Source organism: Meriones unguiculatus, chromosome 6 (genome assembly GCF_030254825.1).
Source record: "Meriones unguiculatus strain TT.TT164.6M chromosome 6, Bangor_MerUng_6.1, whole genome shotgun sequence".
Lineage (NCBI taxonomy): Eukaryota > Metazoa > Chordata > Mammalia > Rodentia > Muridae > Meriones > Meriones unguiculatus.
In genome coordinates, this window is record NC_083354.1 from 96,257,610 (window position 1) to 96,276,387 (window position 18,778).

The following is an 18,778-nucleotide window of genomic DNA, read 5'->3' on the forward strand; positions in this document are numbered from 1 at the left end:
AAAAAAAATAGTCAACATTTACAACTTTCATGGAATTGTAGAGTTTTCTTTAAAAAAAAAGTTATGCTTTAACTGACTTACCAGAAGTTACTTGAAGATCTTAACTAGAAAGCTTTAGGTGAATCTCTAGTCTTGAGGCCTGGGCTAGGAATAGGTCGAAACTTGTGAGGCATAGGCATTATCACCCTATGCCAATGTAAACCACTAGGAAAGATAGTCATGATGCCTTAAGATATAAGGAATTGAGTCTGTAGGTGGCTTTTGGCAGGATGGCCATTTTAACTGTGTTAATCCTAGTGATCCAGGAGCATGGGAGATCTTTTCATCTTCTACAATATTCTTTGTTTTCTTGTTTTTAAATTTATAAAAATTTTTAAAATTTATTATAATTTATTCACTTTGTATCCCAGGTGTAGCACCTTCCTTGGCTCCTCCCAATCCCACTCTCCCTTCTTCTTCTCCCCCCATGCTCTTTTCCCAGACAACTGATGGGGGGGTCTTCCTCTCACTCTATTGCCTGCTTTTGGATCACTTCCCCCTGCAGGATGCCTTGCATGACCTCAGGAAATGAGGATATTCTCAGTCTGGATGTGACTTGATTTACTGGGTAGGGTTGATATACGGAAGCTGTCCTATTTTTTTTTGGGGGGGGGGCAGGGATGAAGTCGAGAGGGAAAGGAGGAAGTATAGGAAGGGGGAACTAGGAGGAGAGGAGGGAGGTAGCACACTTGGGATGTAAAGTAAATAAACTGAAATTTAAAAACACCAATGTGCATAAAATAAAAATAATATAAATTAGTAAAAAATATGTAAGGCAGAGCTCAATGCCTAATATGTCACATATCAATACTTCTGTTTACAAAACTGACATTGTAATAGCATTCAATAGTAAGCATGCATCACTTAGTCATGAGTCTGCAAATTAGCTATACTTCAACAGATCAGAGTGAGACTGTTCGCACATGACTCTAAGCTTATGCTGGACCCTGGATTCTCATTCTTTCTGTCTCCTTGTTTTTTGTTATATTAACTACCTCCGACTCAGGTAATATCTACTGACAATCCTTTTGAAAAAGCATGGCACAAGATGAGTCTGCCAAGATTTAACAAGCAAAAACACCTTTAACAAAAAAACAAACAATATTAGAAAAATTGATGAGTATTTACAAATAGGAAAGATGGCTTATATAACCCACTTTTTTAATTTTTATTTTTCTTTATTAGTTACACTTTACTAATAAACCACCACCCCACCCATGGTTCCCTCCCTCCTCCTGTCCCAATCCCTCCCCTCCTCCACCCTCTGCCTGCATGCCCCTCCCCAAGTCCACTGATAGGGGAGTTCTTCTTTTCCTTCCTTCTGATCCTAGTCAATTAGGTCTCATCAGAAGTGGCTGCCTTGTCTTCTTCTGTGGCCTGGTAATGCTTCCCCTCAAGGGGAAGTAATTAAAGAGTAGGCCAACCAGTTCATGTCAGAGACAGTCCCTGTTCTTATCACAATGGAACCCACTTGGATACTGAACTGCCATGGGCTACATCTGTGCAGGGGTCTTAGGTTATCTCCATGCATAGTTCTTGGTTGGAATAGCAGTCTCAGGAAAGACTCCTGCGATATTTTTGGTTCTGTTGCTCTCGTTATGGAGTTCCTGTCCTCTCCAGATCTTACTGTTTCCCACTTCTTTCCTAAGATTCCCTGCACTCTGCCCAAAGGTTGCCCATAAGTCTCAGTATATACATTGATAGTCTGCAGGGCAGAGCTTTTCAGAGGTCCTCTGTGTCAGGCTCCTGACTTGTTCCCTCTTTTCTCCTTCTTCTGACATCCAGCCTCATTGCCTTTCTGGATAGGAATTGAGCATTTTAGAAAGAGTCCTCCTTCTTGATTAGTATCTTTAGGTGTACAGATTTTAGTAGGTTTATCCTGTATTATATGTCTATATGAGTGAGTATATACCCTATGCATCTTTCTGCTTCTGGGATAGCTTACTCAGGATGATCTTTTCCAGATCCCACCATTTACCTGCAAATTTCATGATTTCCTTGTTTTTTATTGCTGAGTAATATTCCATTGTGTATATATACCACAATTTGTGCATCTATTCCTCCATTGAGGGGCATCTGGGCTGTTTCTAGCTTCTGGCTATTACAAATCAGGCTGCTACAAACATGGTTGAGCAAATGTCCTTATTGTGTACTTGAGAATCTTTTGGATATATGTCTAGGAGTGGTATATCTGAATCTTGAGGAAGCGCTTTTCCTAGTTGTCTGAGAAAGCACCAGATTGCTTTCCAGAGTGGTTGTACAAGTTTACATTCCCACCAGCAGTGGAGGAGCATTCCCCTTTCTCCACAACCTCTCCAGCATGTGTTGTCTCTTGAGTTTTTGATCTTAGCCATTCTGATGGGTGTAAGGTGAAATCTTAAGGTTGTTTTGATTTGCATTTCCCTGATGGCTAATGAGGTTGAGCATTTCTTTAAGTGTTTCTCTGCCATTCAATATTCCTCTGCAGAGAATTCTCTGTTTAGATCTGTACCCCATTTTTTAACTGGATTACTTGATTTTTTGCTGTTTAACTTCTTTAGTTCTTTATATATACTGGATATTAGCCCTCTGTCAGATATAGGTTTGGTGTGATCTTTTCCCAATCTGTAGACTGTCGTTTTGTTCTCAGGACAGTATCCTTTGCTTTACAGAAGCTTTTCAGTTTCATGAGGTCCCATTTGTTGATTGTTGCTCTTAGAGCCTGTGCTGTTGGTGTTCTGTTCAGGAAGTTGTCTCCTGTGCCAATGAGTTCAAGGGTATTCCCCACTTTTCCTTAGTGGTTTAGTGTGTCTAGTTTTATCTTTGATCCACTTGGACTTTAGTTTTGTGTAGGGTGATAAGTATGGATCTATTTGCATTTTTCTACTGTAGACTTCCAGTTAGACCAGCGCCATTTGTTGAAGATGCTGTCTTTTTTCCAATGAATGGATTTGGCACCTTTGTCAAAAATCAGGTGTCCATAAGTGTGTGGATTTATGTCAGGGTCTTCTATTCGATTCCATTGATACACCAGTCTGTTTCTATGCCAGTACCATGCAGTTTTTAGTATTGTTGCTCTATAGTACAGCTTGAGATCAAAGATGGAGATACCTCTTGAAGATCTTTTACTGTAGAGAATTGTTTTAGCAATTCTGGGTTTCTTGTTGTTCCATATTAAAGTGAGAATTTTTCTTTCAAGTTCTGTAAAGAATTGTGTTGGTAATTTGATGGGAATTGCATTGAATCTGTAGATTGCTTTTGGTAAGATGGCCATTTTTATTATATTAATCCTGCCAAGCCATGAGCATGGGAGATATTTCCATTTTCTGATATCTTCTTCTAATTCTTCCTCAGAGACTTGAAATTTTTTTCATACAAGTCTTTGACTTGCTTGGTTAGGTTCACACCAAGGTATTTTATGTCCTTTGTGGCTATTGTGAAGGGTGTTGTTTCCGTAATTTCTTTTTTTTTTTTTTTGTCCTTTGTATACAGGAAGACTACTAATTTTTTTGAATTCTGCTTCAAGATTCATGCATCTGGTGATCTGTTATCTTTGCTACACTGATGAAAAGTCCTTTATAATAAATAACCCTTCTCATGAAGATTGTCTGTAGTGCAGTGTTAGTTTTCTTTTCTGTCTGGCACTGTGGTAAAGACCCTGTGTATAGTTTAGCTGAAATTAAAACTTTGCCACAGTTCATTACATGGTCAAATCAGAGCTCCATGAGCTCACATAGGTGAGGATCACAGTGACTGAACACAGCAGAGGGGATGGGAAGCCCAATGTGTAGGCATCACAACAGTGAGAGTGCTGGCACTAGTAGAATGGTATTTCTTTAGTATATAAAGGGTTAAGCTCAGTAGCAGGAAAGTGCCTTTGGCATTGCAATCTCTGAGACAACAGGGGGCCTGAAGCTCCTGTCCACAAAACAGGGAATAGCATGAGCCCACAGTCAGTACAGACAGAAGCAGCAGAAGAGCCACAGTGTTCCTACTCTATTATTGATCAGGCCATGGATCTAAGATAGGGCCTAGAGGCAGAGTGGAGACAGGTACTTCATGTCCACCGGTTCTCAATCCTAGCATTAACACAACCCACAGGGAGAACAACACAGCATTTGACAAAAGAGATACAATATACTTGACTCTTATTCTTATGCAACATGATCTATTTTCCTCCATAGTGAAACCATTTTCTACTGGATTATGAGGTACTGGAAAGACTTAAATGTTGTTGTCACTGTTGCTCTGCTTGTCAATTTGTAGAGTGAGGCTGCAGTCCCTGTGCTAGTGTCCTGGGATTTCTGTAGACTCAAGGATGAGGATGGAAAAGACTATCTGACTTTCCACAACCCAACCAGAATGAAGTCAGAAACACTTCACTGGTTCAGATAATGTATAGCTGATATAGTTTGGGGTCTTGGGATGAACAAGATAGTATTGATGGGGTCTCTTTCAAGCCCAGCTGCTGTGAAGACTCTAGCTTGTCTCCCTAAATATCCTGAAGCCAGTCATGACTGGATGTTCCCATGATCACCCGTTTGTTCTCCCATATCCATGAATATGGACTTAGCTGAGAATCTCAAATCTTCTCTGAAAAGGAAATTTCACAATTGTCACTATACTTATTTCAGTGTTCTGTGCTCTCATCCCAGACAGGCAAGGTTCTAGTCACTCCCTTGATGCATTCTTTCCCTCTCCCATGGTGGCTTGCCTCAAGGTACAGCTGGATAAAACATGAGGCAGAGTACAGGAAATCTTATCAAGAGGAGGAGGAAGGATTGAAAGAACTGGAGAGGTCAAGGACAGCACATGAAAACCTACAAAATCAATTATCCTGGACCCTTAGGGGCTCACAGAGACTGTACCACCAACCAGAGAAAAGCCATGACACAGATTTAACCTCGCATACATACCTAACAGATGTACAGCTTGGTCCTCATGTGGGACCTCTGACAGCAGGCATAGTGGCTGTCTCCGGCTCAAAGAATCCCTGCCCCCAAAATGGGATGTCTTGTCTAGCCTCAGTAGAAGAAGATGCACCCAATTCTCCTTTGTATGCCTAGGAGTGCTGATACCCATGGGAGCTTTCCCCTTATCAGAGAAGAATGGGAGGGCAGCAAAGGAGAAGGGGACTGGAAGGGAGAGGAAAGGACTGGGAGGAGAACAGGCAGTTTAATTTCCTACTGGGATGAAAAGTAAATAACTACATTAATTAATGAAAATTTTAAAAAATACAGCTTTCAACAGATTTAGTTCTTTGTGAGAGATGAAGTGGGTCATGGGCACATGCCATTGACCTTCATATCTCCCCACATTTACCATTTTACCTTTATAGAATTCAATGTATCAAACTCTTATTATTTTTTCTTTTTTTTCCATGCTTTTCTTTTTCTGTAGCGCTCTATAGTCCCCTCCAATTTCACCCTCCCTCCCTTATCCTACCCCACTCCAGTGATAGAGGTGGTCCTCTTCCCTTTCCATCTCACCCTACCCTATCAGATCTCATCAAGAATGCCTGCATTGTCTTCCTCTGTGGCCTGGTAAGGCTGCCCCACCCTACAGGTGGAGGTCTTCAAAGAGCCAGCCACTGAGTTCATGTCAGAGACAGTCCCTGTTCCCCTTACTAGGGAAACTCACTTAGACACTGAGCTGCCATGGGCAATATCTGTGCTGGGGTTCTAGGTTATCTCCATGCATGGTCCTTGGTTGGAGTTTCAGTCTCATAAAAGAGCCAGATACCCATATTTCTTGGTCGTGTTGCCAATCTGTAGGCTGTCGTTTTCATCTGAGGACAGTCACCTTTGCTTTACAGAAGCTTTTCAGTTTCATGAGGTCCCATTTATTGATTGTTGCTCTTAGAGCCTGTGCTGTTGGTATTCTGTTCAGGAAATTGTCTCCTGTGCCAATGAGTTCAAGGGCATTCCCCACTTTTTTTTCTAAGCGATTTAGTGTATCTAGTTTTATGTTGAGGTCTTTGATTCACTTGGACTTTAGTTTTGTGTAAGGTTAAGCACTTTGGCCTAATGTGGGTTTTAAATAGATTTTTCTAATGATGCGGGACAACTCTTTCAGGACAGATAGAAGGAGGTTGTTGAATGTGAACTAATGAGACAGAGCTGCTTGCACAGTACAGTAGCAGAAGAGAAACAGGAAAGAGGTCAAATTTTTGGATATAGGCTGAAGTGGAGCCTATAGGATTTCTTGAAATATCAGACTTGATGTGGGAGTGCAGACCCTAGGCTTGGGGCCTAGGGATCTTCGAGAAGATAGGAACTTCATCTAAATCCATTGATCATGGCAGGATCTCCTGATTGGTCATGTTGTCCATGAGATCCTCATTTCACTCCAGAAGACACTCAAGTGTACTTCTAGACAGACAACTTCAGAGTCACAGTGGGTGGGAATGGGCTCCAGGTTTTCTTTCTAAGATCGTTCATATTTCTGCACTAACAACTCAGCTTCTGCCCTCCCATCTTTTCCAGATGTCAAAACTTAAACCACCCAAAGATTGTGGCACATCAGCCCCATTCTTGTGCTGTCTTTAGGAATATCACTTTTACAATCTATGTTCTTGAATCATTGACTCCTTACAACCTTTTTATAAAATTTCTTGCCAGGATTTTAATCAATATGATGTCCTCCAGGAACTTTGGCTAGCATTACACTGTTCTTTAAAAGGCATCGTGCTACCTTGTCATCTTCTGGTTTTCAGTGTTCTCAACAGAGGAAAGGATACAGAAATTATGGAACTTCTACACAAAATTTTAGTTTCTTAAAATTTATTTTCTTTTTGGCTTCATTTATCTAGGGAAGCTGAGTCTTGCCCTCAGATATCCTTGTCTGAGACCTAACAGTGACTGAGTTTTCCATGGCCATCCCCCATACTTCTCAGCAGGTTGAAAATTAGAGCCACCATTATCCAAAAACTAAGTGGAAGTGCTGAGCTCAGAATGAATGCTTTATGAAAATTTAAAAGTCGCTATACTTTTAGCGACTTAGGAAGAAGTTATTTTTTCTTTCACTACTCCCTCATTCTCTGGCTACTTTTATGTCATCCCTAAAGAGCCCATTAGCATTTCCTGCAGGGAAGGTACCATTGTAATGAGAGGAGATATTTAACTTGAATACCATGTTTTCTCCTTTATGTTGATTCCATAGTGTTATCATGTATGGAATTCTTGGTTTTATTTAAATTATGGATGTATTTTCTCTTTCTGATAGATACATCATCTCACTGCTTCCTGGATGTTGATATTTCTGAAATGAGCAATGTTCCTATCATTTTTCAGGATGTTTAAAGAAATGAATTATGCTCTAGGCTGCTTTCAGTCTTTTACTACCCTTGGCTTTTGTCAGTTGGATTACAAATGTGCTGGCGGGATTCTCTCTGAGTTTGTAGCACATTCATGTAGGCTTTACTGTTTTTGTATTTATCAACGTTATAAGATGTTAAGCAATTTTTTTGCACAATCCTTCACATTTACTCAAAAATCATTAATTTCTTCTTTTTATTTGCCCACTGCCCCTGCACTGCTGATTCAATAACAATATTGTATCCATTTCTATGTTTGTATGTATTTTTTATAAAATGTGTAAGTACTTTGGAGACCTGTAAATTGAACTTCTAAGTCACCTTGTATCTTAACTCCTCATCTCTATTTCTCTTCTTCTTACTTCTTCTCTGGTGTTATCTTGGTAATCACACTCTTGACTTTCATTCTTTTCATTTTCTATAATTTCATAAAGTTTTCCATGCTTTCATTTTGCTCTTTTCATATTGAAATGAATATAGTCTTTACCCAGTAGTATATTAGGTGAGTACAGTAGGGTGCAATCCTTCCAGATCACAAAGTCCAGGTAGAAGGGCTCTGAATGTCAGAGCTTTGGAGTCAGAATTACTGACAAAATGGTGCAGTGATGGAAAGACAGATGACATGGAGGATACCCTTAGGTGACCACAGCATGTGCAAAGAAAGAAACTTGGCCTCGTGGAGATTAGGGTTCTGTGACTCCATGTTTGTTGCCTTCTCTCAACAAATGTGAACTTCTGAACTCCGCAGCATAAAACAAAAAAAAATATCTGTTGTGTCAAGCCAAAACATTTATAGAAATCTATTATCTCATAATTTATATCCAGCACCCACATGGTAGAACACAACCATCTATAGCTGCAAATCCAGGAGACCTGACATCCTCTTCCTGCTTCGTTAAAAACCATGCATACATTTGGTGCACAGACTTCCCTGCAGGCAAACATCCATACACATAAAACTATTTAAATAATTAAGGAGATTTTACACATTTTATAATAACAAGAATATTAATATATTTTAATTGGTAATGTAAGCCAAGGTTGTATTTCCTTATTTTGATGAGTTATTCAATCATAAAATTTTAAGCATATTATACACATGTGGCTGGTTCAGGCTCCATATCCTCTTATTAGGAATCATAGCTAGGGTCACCCTCATAGAATCCTGGAAGTTTACATTTGATAGGTTTCTATCTCTCCCATCCCCCCAATTCACCCTAATTCCAGTTGTCTCTCCCAGTGTTCTCTCCCTCCATTTATGCCACACCTGATCTCTCCTGTTTTCTTACCTACCCACTCAGTCCTGGCAGTCTACTCACAATATCTATTCTATTAACTTTTCCTAGGGAGATCCATGCATCTACACTTGAGCCCTTCTTGTTACTCAGCCTATCTGGGTCTTTGAATTGCAGCATGATTATATTTTTTTACAGCAAATATTCATATAAAAGTGAGTACATTCTATTTTTGTCTTTCTAGATCTGGGTTAACTGAGTCAGGAAAAGTTTTTTTTTTTTTTTTTGTAGTTCCATCCATTCCATTTCATCCATTCATTTCCTCTGTAAGGACCACTGTGCTCTTTATAAAGTTGGTTTGATGGGCATTTTCTTATGTTTCAGCTCTGTTGCAATCTAGGCATTGCTGTTTTAGGATAGCTGGCTCTGGTGAGTCTGTATTGCCCTTGCTGTTGTTGATCATGTTCTTGTACTGGTATCTAGGCTTCTGCATTTAGGATAAGGATCACTCTAGGAGCCTGTTTCAGAGTTTGTTTTTGTTGGATGGGTGTTTTGTTCCTTGCTTTCTGGTTATAATTTGGTCTTGTCTTTGTGGTTTGTATTTCTGGTAGCCAGCTGGATCTCTGGTCCAGCAGCAACTTTCAGTCAGAATTGGGAGCTAGACTTCTAGTTGTTATCCTGGGCTGTGGACCAGCAGGGATCTCTGTTTTTCTGACTGGCATGGCCTTTCCTTGAGTAGCAGGTATACACCAGTGCAGGCGTGGGGGCATGGCAGCAGGAGGCAGGTGTCAGAAGCTTGGGTCTTTAGGCTCTGAGAGGAGAAAGTGGAGGGTTCCTATGGTACCTGGAGCCTTTCCCTGTTCTGGCTTGTGTGGCCTGTACCTGAGCAGTGGATGTCTGTCTAAGAAGGGGAAGGTGCAGTGAAGGAATTGGGGGCAGTGGCCAGGGAAGGTATCATTAGCTCCAGTCTGAGGGAGTAGGAGGGTTCAGACAGCAAGTAGGTCTCTTACCTCTTCTGGTTGGCATGGGCTGCCCCTAAGTCGTGAATGTGCACCTGAATAGAAGAAGTGTGGAGTTGTGGGGAATGGGTAGTGTAGGTAAGTGTTGGGTGTGAGCAGGTTGGGTCTTTGGGCATTGAACTGAGTGAAAAGAGGAAGAGAGAGTTCACACAGCAAGTGGGCTCTTACTTGTTTTTTGTCTGTGAGTTTTATTTCTTAATTAGGTTACATGATATTATTTTTGGGGATCTGTCTAAGGGATTATTATCCCATCTGATAAAGCAAACCCCACCATGAGAAACTTGTAATCAAATGTAGAACTCACTATACACTTATGTTCATGTCTCATTGGTCTAAAAGATTCTCATGATCCCACCCAATATTATTGTAACAGAAGTTCCATATGCTGTGTGCACAGAAAATGAATCAGGTACTGGATGAAGTAAGAGAATTGTAAACAAAATTAGGGCTTCAATCAGAATCGTGCCAAGTTCTCCATCTTTCTGTGATTCAGTTTCCTCATCTGTGTTGAGTCACAAGCAAGGGGAACTGTGATCACGTGCAGGCTGAGCCTTCCTGAGAACAGAATTTGATCACAAACCTGTGGGTTCCCATCAGGATTAGCACTAACTGATGTTTCCTGCAGGAGCAGCTATGTGGGAGCTGAAGGTGATTCAGCCTGAGAAAATAGTTTCTGTCTCTGCTGGAGATTCAGCCACTCTGAATTGCACTATGACCTCCCTGTTCCCTGTGGGGCCAATACGGTGGTTCAAAGGTCCAGGACAAGGTCGGCATCTTATATATAGTTTCCCAGGAGAGCAGTTCCCCAGAGTCACAAATGTAACCGATGTCACAAAGAGAAACAACCTGGACTTTTCCATCCGTATCAGTAACGTCACCCCTGCTGATGCTGGCACCTACTACTGTGTGAAGTTCAAGAAGGACACATCAGAGCTTGGGAAAGAGCTTCAGTCAGGGGGAGGCACCACGTTGTATGTGCTTGGTAAGTACTGCATTGTCCTACCCATCCCTGGTTTCTCCAACTGGTAAAAACAGTGTCCAAGATACTGTGAACAAGTAAGAAACAAGTGTGGAAGGGAGCCCTCATGTTCATAGAGTGACTTTCCCCAACTGTGGTCCAGGGATCCTGAAGAGAGGAGGTGACATGCTCTTTACCAGAGGTTCCCCTTCTGATGAATGGGGTAAATCCATGCCCTTGTATGCCTGCCCCACAGAGCTTACCTTCCTCAATTTGTCCCAGCCTAGTGGCTGATAAAGACCCTGACAGCTGACTGCCTGGTCCAGTGATGGGGTCACACCTGTCCTACTGCATCCAGAGTGTCTTCTTCACCCGATGAAGTCTTCACTTTCTGCCCTAACATCCTGGAACCCAGTTGTGCCAGGTTCTACTCTAGATGTCTACTCTAGCTGTCAAGCAGGAGCTCTGTACTCAAAATGTGTGTCTCCTCCTTTCCAACAAAAAAAGCATATCAAAGCAGAAAATGATGCTAAGGAAGGGTGTGATTTCTTCATTTCCTGTCCAGTTACAGCACACTGAGAACATTTTGGGTATGTCTATATTCTCTGTGGAATCTCTTAGCTCTGGTTTAGGTGTTGGCACCAGGCTACCCTTGGTACTGTCAGAAAACATTTTGTGTCAGGGACCAACTCTCCCATACACTAAAGGTCTGGGCCAGTGTCAGCTTGCCTCCTAGAGGCTGTTCAATGAGGATTGTCTGTGCCCAACTGAGGTAGCCAGGTGCACACTTTGAATTTCCTGACAGAAGCATAAATTCTTCTAACTTGGTCTTGATTTCAGGAACTTTGCAACATGAGGGACAGTCACACAATCCAGCCCAAACTTGTTAGAGATGTGATCCCTGTATGTCTGTGTCCTGTCCATGATCACATATCCAGTCAGTGCTGGGATCTGGCCTATAATCCATGTCTCATTCCACGCCTGCTTCTGATTGTCCAAGCAAGAGACACCTTGTTCACTTAGAAGCTTGGTGAAGAAGAGATGTTGAGTCAGAATTTCTTGAACTCAGCCAACATGTTCATTCAGCACCAGCTCCAAGGTTTTGAGATTATTCTCACTCTCAGATTCTATATATAGTAGTGATCAGAAATATATGAAAATGTCAACCATACTGATATTCTGTGTGAGAATTCTTCCCCTGTGGAAACAAAGCATAATAGTCAAACAGCTAGAGATACCATATTTCAGATCTCAGGCTATGAGTTTTTCATTTGTTTCAATTTTTGGCCACAGTGGATCAACTCTTATGGTTATCATCTTGGCCATAAGGCACATGTTCTCTGGAGAAGGCCTGCTGCTTTGAGGGTAAATTAGATTATAAGGATGTTAGTGCTTTACCACATAAATTTTATGTGGCAAGTCTTCTCACAACCCCTCAACAGAGAGAAACAGGAAGAGTGACTTCCTCCTGAATCATTCCATATCATGAACAAGGACACTGAAGTTCTAAGTAATGCAATGTTTAAGCAACCCCAACTATCAGGAGACTCAAGTAATATAAAACCCATAAGTTTTCAGTGATGCTAGCTTTATTTTCCATATCATTTTTCCTAAGGTTACTGTTGAAGAAGGACATATTTGTATGGAGAGGCATAAAATACCAAAGTGTTATATCTTTGTTATATCATTTTCAGCTAAGCAGGGGTTATATGGGGGAAGTCACGTTTTCTTTTAGAGAAGAGGACCCTGACATTCATAGAGGTCACCTGACTTATGTGCAGGTGAAGCAGAGGCAAGGATTGACTACAGCACACTGCCTCATATGTGCTATTTTTCCTACAGTTTATTCTCTGAGCAGCAGACACAGAGTAGACCTGCCTCCTGCATCCATTCAGGGTCTACAGGAGACTGGAGCCCCTGGAACAAAGGCCTCCTTCTCCCTGGAGCTATCTGGAGCAGGAATCTGGCACAAAATTCCTCAGGTCAGAATCTTAGGGACAAAGTAGAGTAGCGAGTAGCAGGGCTCCAGTCTGGTGACAGTTGGTTTCTTGAGGGAAAGAGAAGTGAGGGCACAGGAAATGGCCTCTGAGCTGTACCTGGGAAGAGCAGACAGGATCTCTGTTTTCAGCATCAGTGTTCTCATTTGTGGCATGATGATGGACATAGTTCTTCTGAGAAAAGCTTGAGCCCTCTGTATATCACCTGATACAGCTGTATGCAGAAAAACCAGTGGCATATCATGGTTTTCAAACCTTGGATAACTCATTAAACCTGACCCTTAGTTTCCTCTTCTGTAGAATGAGGCTCTTCTGTGCCCACTTTTCCAGAGTGCTATGACTACCCAGAGAACTGCTGAGAGTCTGGCATCAGGTTGCCATGGAGTGGCACAATCTTACTCTTTATGGAGTCCACAGTTTTCCATTTTGTGATGCTGACAGCCATGGTCCCTGGTAGGTGTTTCTTGATGAAGGAGAAACCATGCACATAATCTTGGCTGGTAATGTCAGAATCATTAGGAACATCAGAATTATAATGGTTTGCAGGAGAGAGGAAAGAATGTAAATGCCTGAACATGCATCCCAGCACAGCTACTCTCTGACAAGTGAACAGGACAAGACCTTCTGCAGGGGCCTCATGATACAGTCTTCCTGCTACACAGTATGTTAACTGGTTATAATGAAGGAATGAAGTCATATAACATACTTAGAGAAACTGCTGTCTTCTAGAATGTATTTCACCAATGTGAGCTGTGTTACTAAGAGGGCACATGACCTTGGATTTTCACTTTCCCTCTAGGCTTTAGGTGTCAATCGGGTTATCCTGAGGTAGGTGTCTCTTTACCTAGCTATTTTTGGAATTCCCTGGAAAACAAAAGTAAACCCTAGATCCACATTCCTTTAGTTGTTCACATACTACTATCAGCTTATGAAATATCAAATACAAGCTTTGAGGCAACAGTACATATTTAATCATTCACTTGATAGAGCTGTTAGGACACCAAGTTGAGGCATTACAAATCCTCATGCTTCAGAGTAGCAGGGTTCAGCCTGCTATGCTCACCTCTCTTAAGCCAAAGGAATGTACCAGGGATGCTTCTCAAGGCGAAGACAGAGGTTTTAACCAAGGTTTAAACTAAGGTTTTACCGAGGTAGACCTTTGTTCAACTGTAATCTCAGGGCAAATCTTTCCTATATTGCACAGGTTTGCATTAGAACTATTTCTGGGGACAGAAATTTCTTTTTTTCACTAAGAACTCTGTGCTGCTCCGTTCTCATGGTCATCTGTTCTCTATATTTAGCGCCCCCCCCAGAGGAAATCCTCCCCCATTGTCCTGTAAAAACCACTGGCCAACATAGTTGCCACTAAGAAAGCAGAGCATGTCTGGGTATAGAAGCCTCTACTCCCTAGGCAGGATTTTCATGCTAGTGGTGGCAACTACCCAGAGACATACCATATTGTATTTGTATACCTTTTCCTTAATCAAAATGGTAAAAAAAGTATAAGTGACTCTAAAACTTGTAAGAAGGGCAGTGATAAGTAGTATTTGATAAATGGGATTCTAGAATCATTTTCATCTTTCTAGGGAGATGTTTTAATCCAGTTTGTTTATGGAAGGGTAGTAGGGAAAGTATCAGCTCAAGTACCACTATAAGACCAAGTTCTCATCACAAAGGACCCAGGGAAGAGAGTAAGTCATAAAGGCAGGAAATAAAGGTTAGCAAGAAGGGGATGGAACAGAGGAAAGAAGAGGAAGGATATTTGTTCTAAAGAACAAAGGACTGCCGCATATAGAGAGGAGAAATACATGGTAAATGGCAGTTTATAAGGACCAAATAGGAAAGCCTGTGCTAGGATGAGGTGTTCAGTTTTAATTGAGCATGATAGTTAGGTGAGCTAAAGGGGGTTTTTGAGTGTTGGACTTCAATATTTGGACCTTGGCAGTCAGCTTCAGGAAGAGAAAGTGACTACATTTAGGAATGTAATTTAAGGTATTTAGCAAGGCAAAGTGAGTGGGAGAGAATGGCAAGGCCTGCCAGAGCCACAGTTGTCATGCTCAAGCTGGTCAAAGTCTTGCAAAATGGACACTGATTTACATTAGACAAAGATAAGGATTTAAATTAATCAGCTGTTGCATATTAGATAAACCTTTTACTTTAAACTGTGTAACTTCTCTACTCACATGCACTCTGATCTTAATCCTTCAAAGCTTCAGTCACTGGAATCTGCACAGTGAAAGAATGCCTGGAAATTTCTAATAAATGGCAGCTTGCTCTGGCCCCCTCAAACCTGTAAGGTCATCAGGTTTGCTAGAGGTTAGATAGCTTGCCTTCACATAACATTTGTTTACATTCCCGGTGGGATGGCCATTTGAGAAGAAATTACACATGTACAAGTACCAATGTGTAATATTTCTAATACTTTGCTCATAAGACAGGTGAATTATGGGAAACTCAACAGGAGACATCTACAGGTATACCACATTCATCTCAATTGTCCACACATATGCATGCATGAAGGACCAGAGAGTATTTCTGTCTGCTCAGCAGGCTTGCTTCTATGTCCCTTTAGGTTAACAGCTAGGAAATGAACTAACCTCTGGCTTTATCCACAGAAGGTAATCTGTTTGACATTGGACTAAGTTCACCTGAAGCCCGCCTATGGAGAGGCAGACTCTTGAGCTCTCAGTTTGAAATTCAGGACTTGGCACAGATTAGGCATAATGGCATATACATACAAAGAAGGAAAGTAAATGGAATGAGGAATGGTACCAGGTTTGCGCCACTTCTGGGATGTATTTTATTTTTATTTTCTCAGTTATAGTATCTTAATAAGGGAATAATTTTTTCACCTATTTATTTGCCATGACTGAGAGTTAAATTGCATTCCTAGGACTTAAGCTAATAATTTTAAATTCTCTTGGTGAGAAGTTTTAGTGCTTGGGTGATTTTTGCTAGTCTGAAGATATCACTTTTTTTTTTCATTCTGTTTGTTCCTGGTTTATTTTGGTCTTGTTGGTTTCCTTGAAATGAGAGGCAATCCATTTCAATGCTTGATGCAAAAATGATTGCCTTTCTGTGTGAACTATTGTCCGTGGTTTAAGATAAACACTTATACACTGGGACCTCTGATATTTCATGCTGGGATCTCCAAGTCCATGCAGTCTATTAATTAAACTTCAAATTCTTCAATTTGAGAGTACTCTTCAGACCATTAATTCATATTAGAATTACAAGGGAGTACACTCTAACGTAGATGAAGAAAGGCAGGCCATTCTGTAGTCCTGTGGATATCAGCACAGGTGTGAAACAGCTGGTTTAGCCCAGGAAGACATGTGGTTTCAGTATAGGTCCAATAAAAGACATCATAGGTACTCAGAGAGCTGGAGAATGGGATGGCCATTAAAAATTTTTCAGACTGAGGAGATGGGAGGAGGCAATAGAATTCCTATTTCAAATCAGCTGTATAAAATTGGGTGTCTGCTTATTACTAAAACTCCCTCAAAAGAATTTTATTCTTGTTTGCTTGTAATTCTGGAATGTTATAGTTTCATTTCTGTTGCTGTGATAAAATATCATGACCAAAAGAAGCATAAGGGATGAAAGCTTTTGTTTAGCTTACAATTCAAACTTACCTAAAGAAAGCCAGGCAGGAAGTCAAACATCACATCCACAGTCAAGATCAGAGAGAAAAACTGTACCTATATTTTCCATTTGCTGCCTGATGCTCAACTAGCTTTCTTTGCTGATCTTACACACTGGGGGGCCCTGGGTTTAATGAATTGATGCCACGCACATTCAGAGTGCTGCTATAATCTCAATTAGCAGTTAAGATAATCTTCCACAGACCCACCAACAGGTCAACTCAATTTAACAAATTCCTTAGCTGTAATGCTCTTCCTAGGCAATTCTAGGTTGTGGCAAGTCGGCATTGACAACTAATCAGTAGACAGTGTAAGAAATCACACTTTTGATCCTCTTGTTTCCACATTCCAAGTGTTAGGATTATAGGTATCAGCTACCAAATTATCTGTATTGATGGTGTGGTTGTGCTAGAGAGTGAGTCTAGGGCCTCTCATGTGTTAGGCAAACACCACACTCAGTGAAATATACACCCAGTCTGTTTCTATTCTTAAAAAATAATTAATGCTTGATTAATTGCAAATTAAATCTAGCTCTTCCTGAATGATGGAAACATTTCATATGGCATCTGTACTGGCATGGACATGGGCTACATGATGGTCAAGGAACCCTACCATGTAGTCTTGTCTCATAGATTCTTATCTATACATTTATCTCCCTTTACCTCATGTTTTCCAGCAAGTGGTTTTATATGGCTGTTTGCCACTTTACCAGGCTGTCTTCATTCCCCAGAATCTAGACTTTTAGGGTGACTTTTATCTAAATGAGGAAGAGTGTCAATTCACTTACTCATATGTTTTCTCTTTTATATGTATTTTTTGTTTACAGCAATTCCTGGCCTATTAAGAGACTTATCCTGTCTGTTCAGGGACACTGTCTCAGATATCATCCTAAATAGCAGCAGCGAGGAACATCTCTTGATCTCACTAACCTGGCAACCCCTCCTCCACCTGTGTACAGTTATCCCTGCAAAGTGGGAATAATAATCCCTGAAAAATATGATTCTGAAAACCAAGAATTTCACAGTTGACAAAAAAACTATTTTCTGTACAAAGAAGACACAAAATAATTCATTCTGGAACCAATTATCAGTTCTCATTTCCCAGGAACACAGGTGCCAGAAACCTAAAAGTGCACTGTGGAAGTTAATAAAGCTGTTGTAGTAACAGAAGAAAGAAAGTCATAGATCAAGACACTTGAAAGTCATTCCTGAGAACATGGGAGAGGTGTATTAAGAGCAGGGAAATATCTCAGATGCTTCAGATGTTATGTGGTGACATCCAGCAATAATGTTGGCTGAAACTGTGTCTGCTATGTTAACGCATTCCAAAGAAAATGTACTCTGTACATCCCAAATGATTCAACTAATTGTCACAGAAATGTTAGTCAGGTATAGAAGATGGCATACATGGACATTAAGACTAAATATGACTCAAGATAATTTGGATCTGGCCTGTAATATGCCAAACTCTCATTCACTGAAATTCTAAACTATTAATAGGCCTTGTAGAAGGTTCATTTTGAATGTTCATCTCCTTTGTGAGGACATTTTTCGTAAAACCAAGTGCCATGTGTCACTGGCCACAAATTCTTACACACTTTTTCTTAGAAGGAAAAATTGAAGACATGAGCTGTGGCCAATGGAGAAATAGAAACCTCATTACCATCTCTTTTGTTTCAAAAGTATGCTTTGAATTAGTAGAGAAAACACATTCAAACTCCTCAGAGATTTGATGAGCTTAGAGGTCCACAGATGAGACAAGAGAAGACCCTGTGTCCTTTCCAATAGTTCCTTCTACTTTTTAATTTCAGAATTGAAGACTAAAGATTATGCTAAAGTTCTTATAACTGTGTTCTGTGGACCCAAACTGCTGCTGGTAATTGTGGTCTTTGCTGTGTACAGGTACAAGAAGCAGAAGGCCTGACTGTAAGTTAGAAGGGATGCAGGTGCATTCGTTAATTTTATGTTTCTGTGATAAAACTTTATGACTACAACAACCTATAGAAGAAAAGGGTTTATTTGGCAGTTTACTGTTCCAGAGACATATGAGTCCCTCACGCTGGGGAAAAATGGCAGCCAGGACAGATGTTAAGTGTTTACATTCTTAAAAAATATCATGAAGCAGATTGAACAAACTGGAAGTGGCAAAAAGCTTTCAATCCCAAGGCTCACTTTCTGAGACATACTTCCTTTAGCATGGCTAGACCACCTAAATCTTTCCAAAGACTACCCACAACTACCAAGATCCAAATATCCTAGCATATTGAGAATGGTTCTTATTCAAAGCACCAGATGGATATCAGTGTGTCGATGAACATAGAAAAGGCAGGATCAGTAGGAGGGCCATACCATTATCTGTGATGATGGCTTATTTCTGAGACTCATCAAAAATCTTGTGGAAACCTTTGATACATGCCTAGCTCACAGGAAGCATGTGAATACTGCAGAATGGTTCAGTTCAAGATTAACATAGGTGCCCAAAGAGACTGATGTGAAGGAAATGAGCCCTGGTTAGGATGTGGTATATTGGCTTCACTATTCTTTATGGAGGATTCTATAATAAGTGGAAGAAAAGGAGTTCATGGGAAATATC

At 40.7% G+C, this 18,778-nt stretch overlaps 1 protein-coding gene across 1 annotated transcript; it reads left to right on the top strand.

Annotated features, from left to right (window-relative positions):
* Nucleotides 1-10,220: 10,220 nt before the first annotated feature.
* On the top strand, nt 10,221-18,109 carry LOC110553179 (tyrosine-protein phosphatase non-receptor type substrate 1-like). The gene is made up of 2 exons (XM_021644965.1): nt 10,221-10,569; nt 17,997-18,109. Exons 1-2 carry the CDS (start codon nt 10,221-10,223, stop codon nt 18,107-18,109), a joined length of 462 nt encoding a protein of 153 aa, XP_021500640.1.
* The last annotated feature ends 669 nt before the right edge of the window (nt 18,110-18,778 follow it).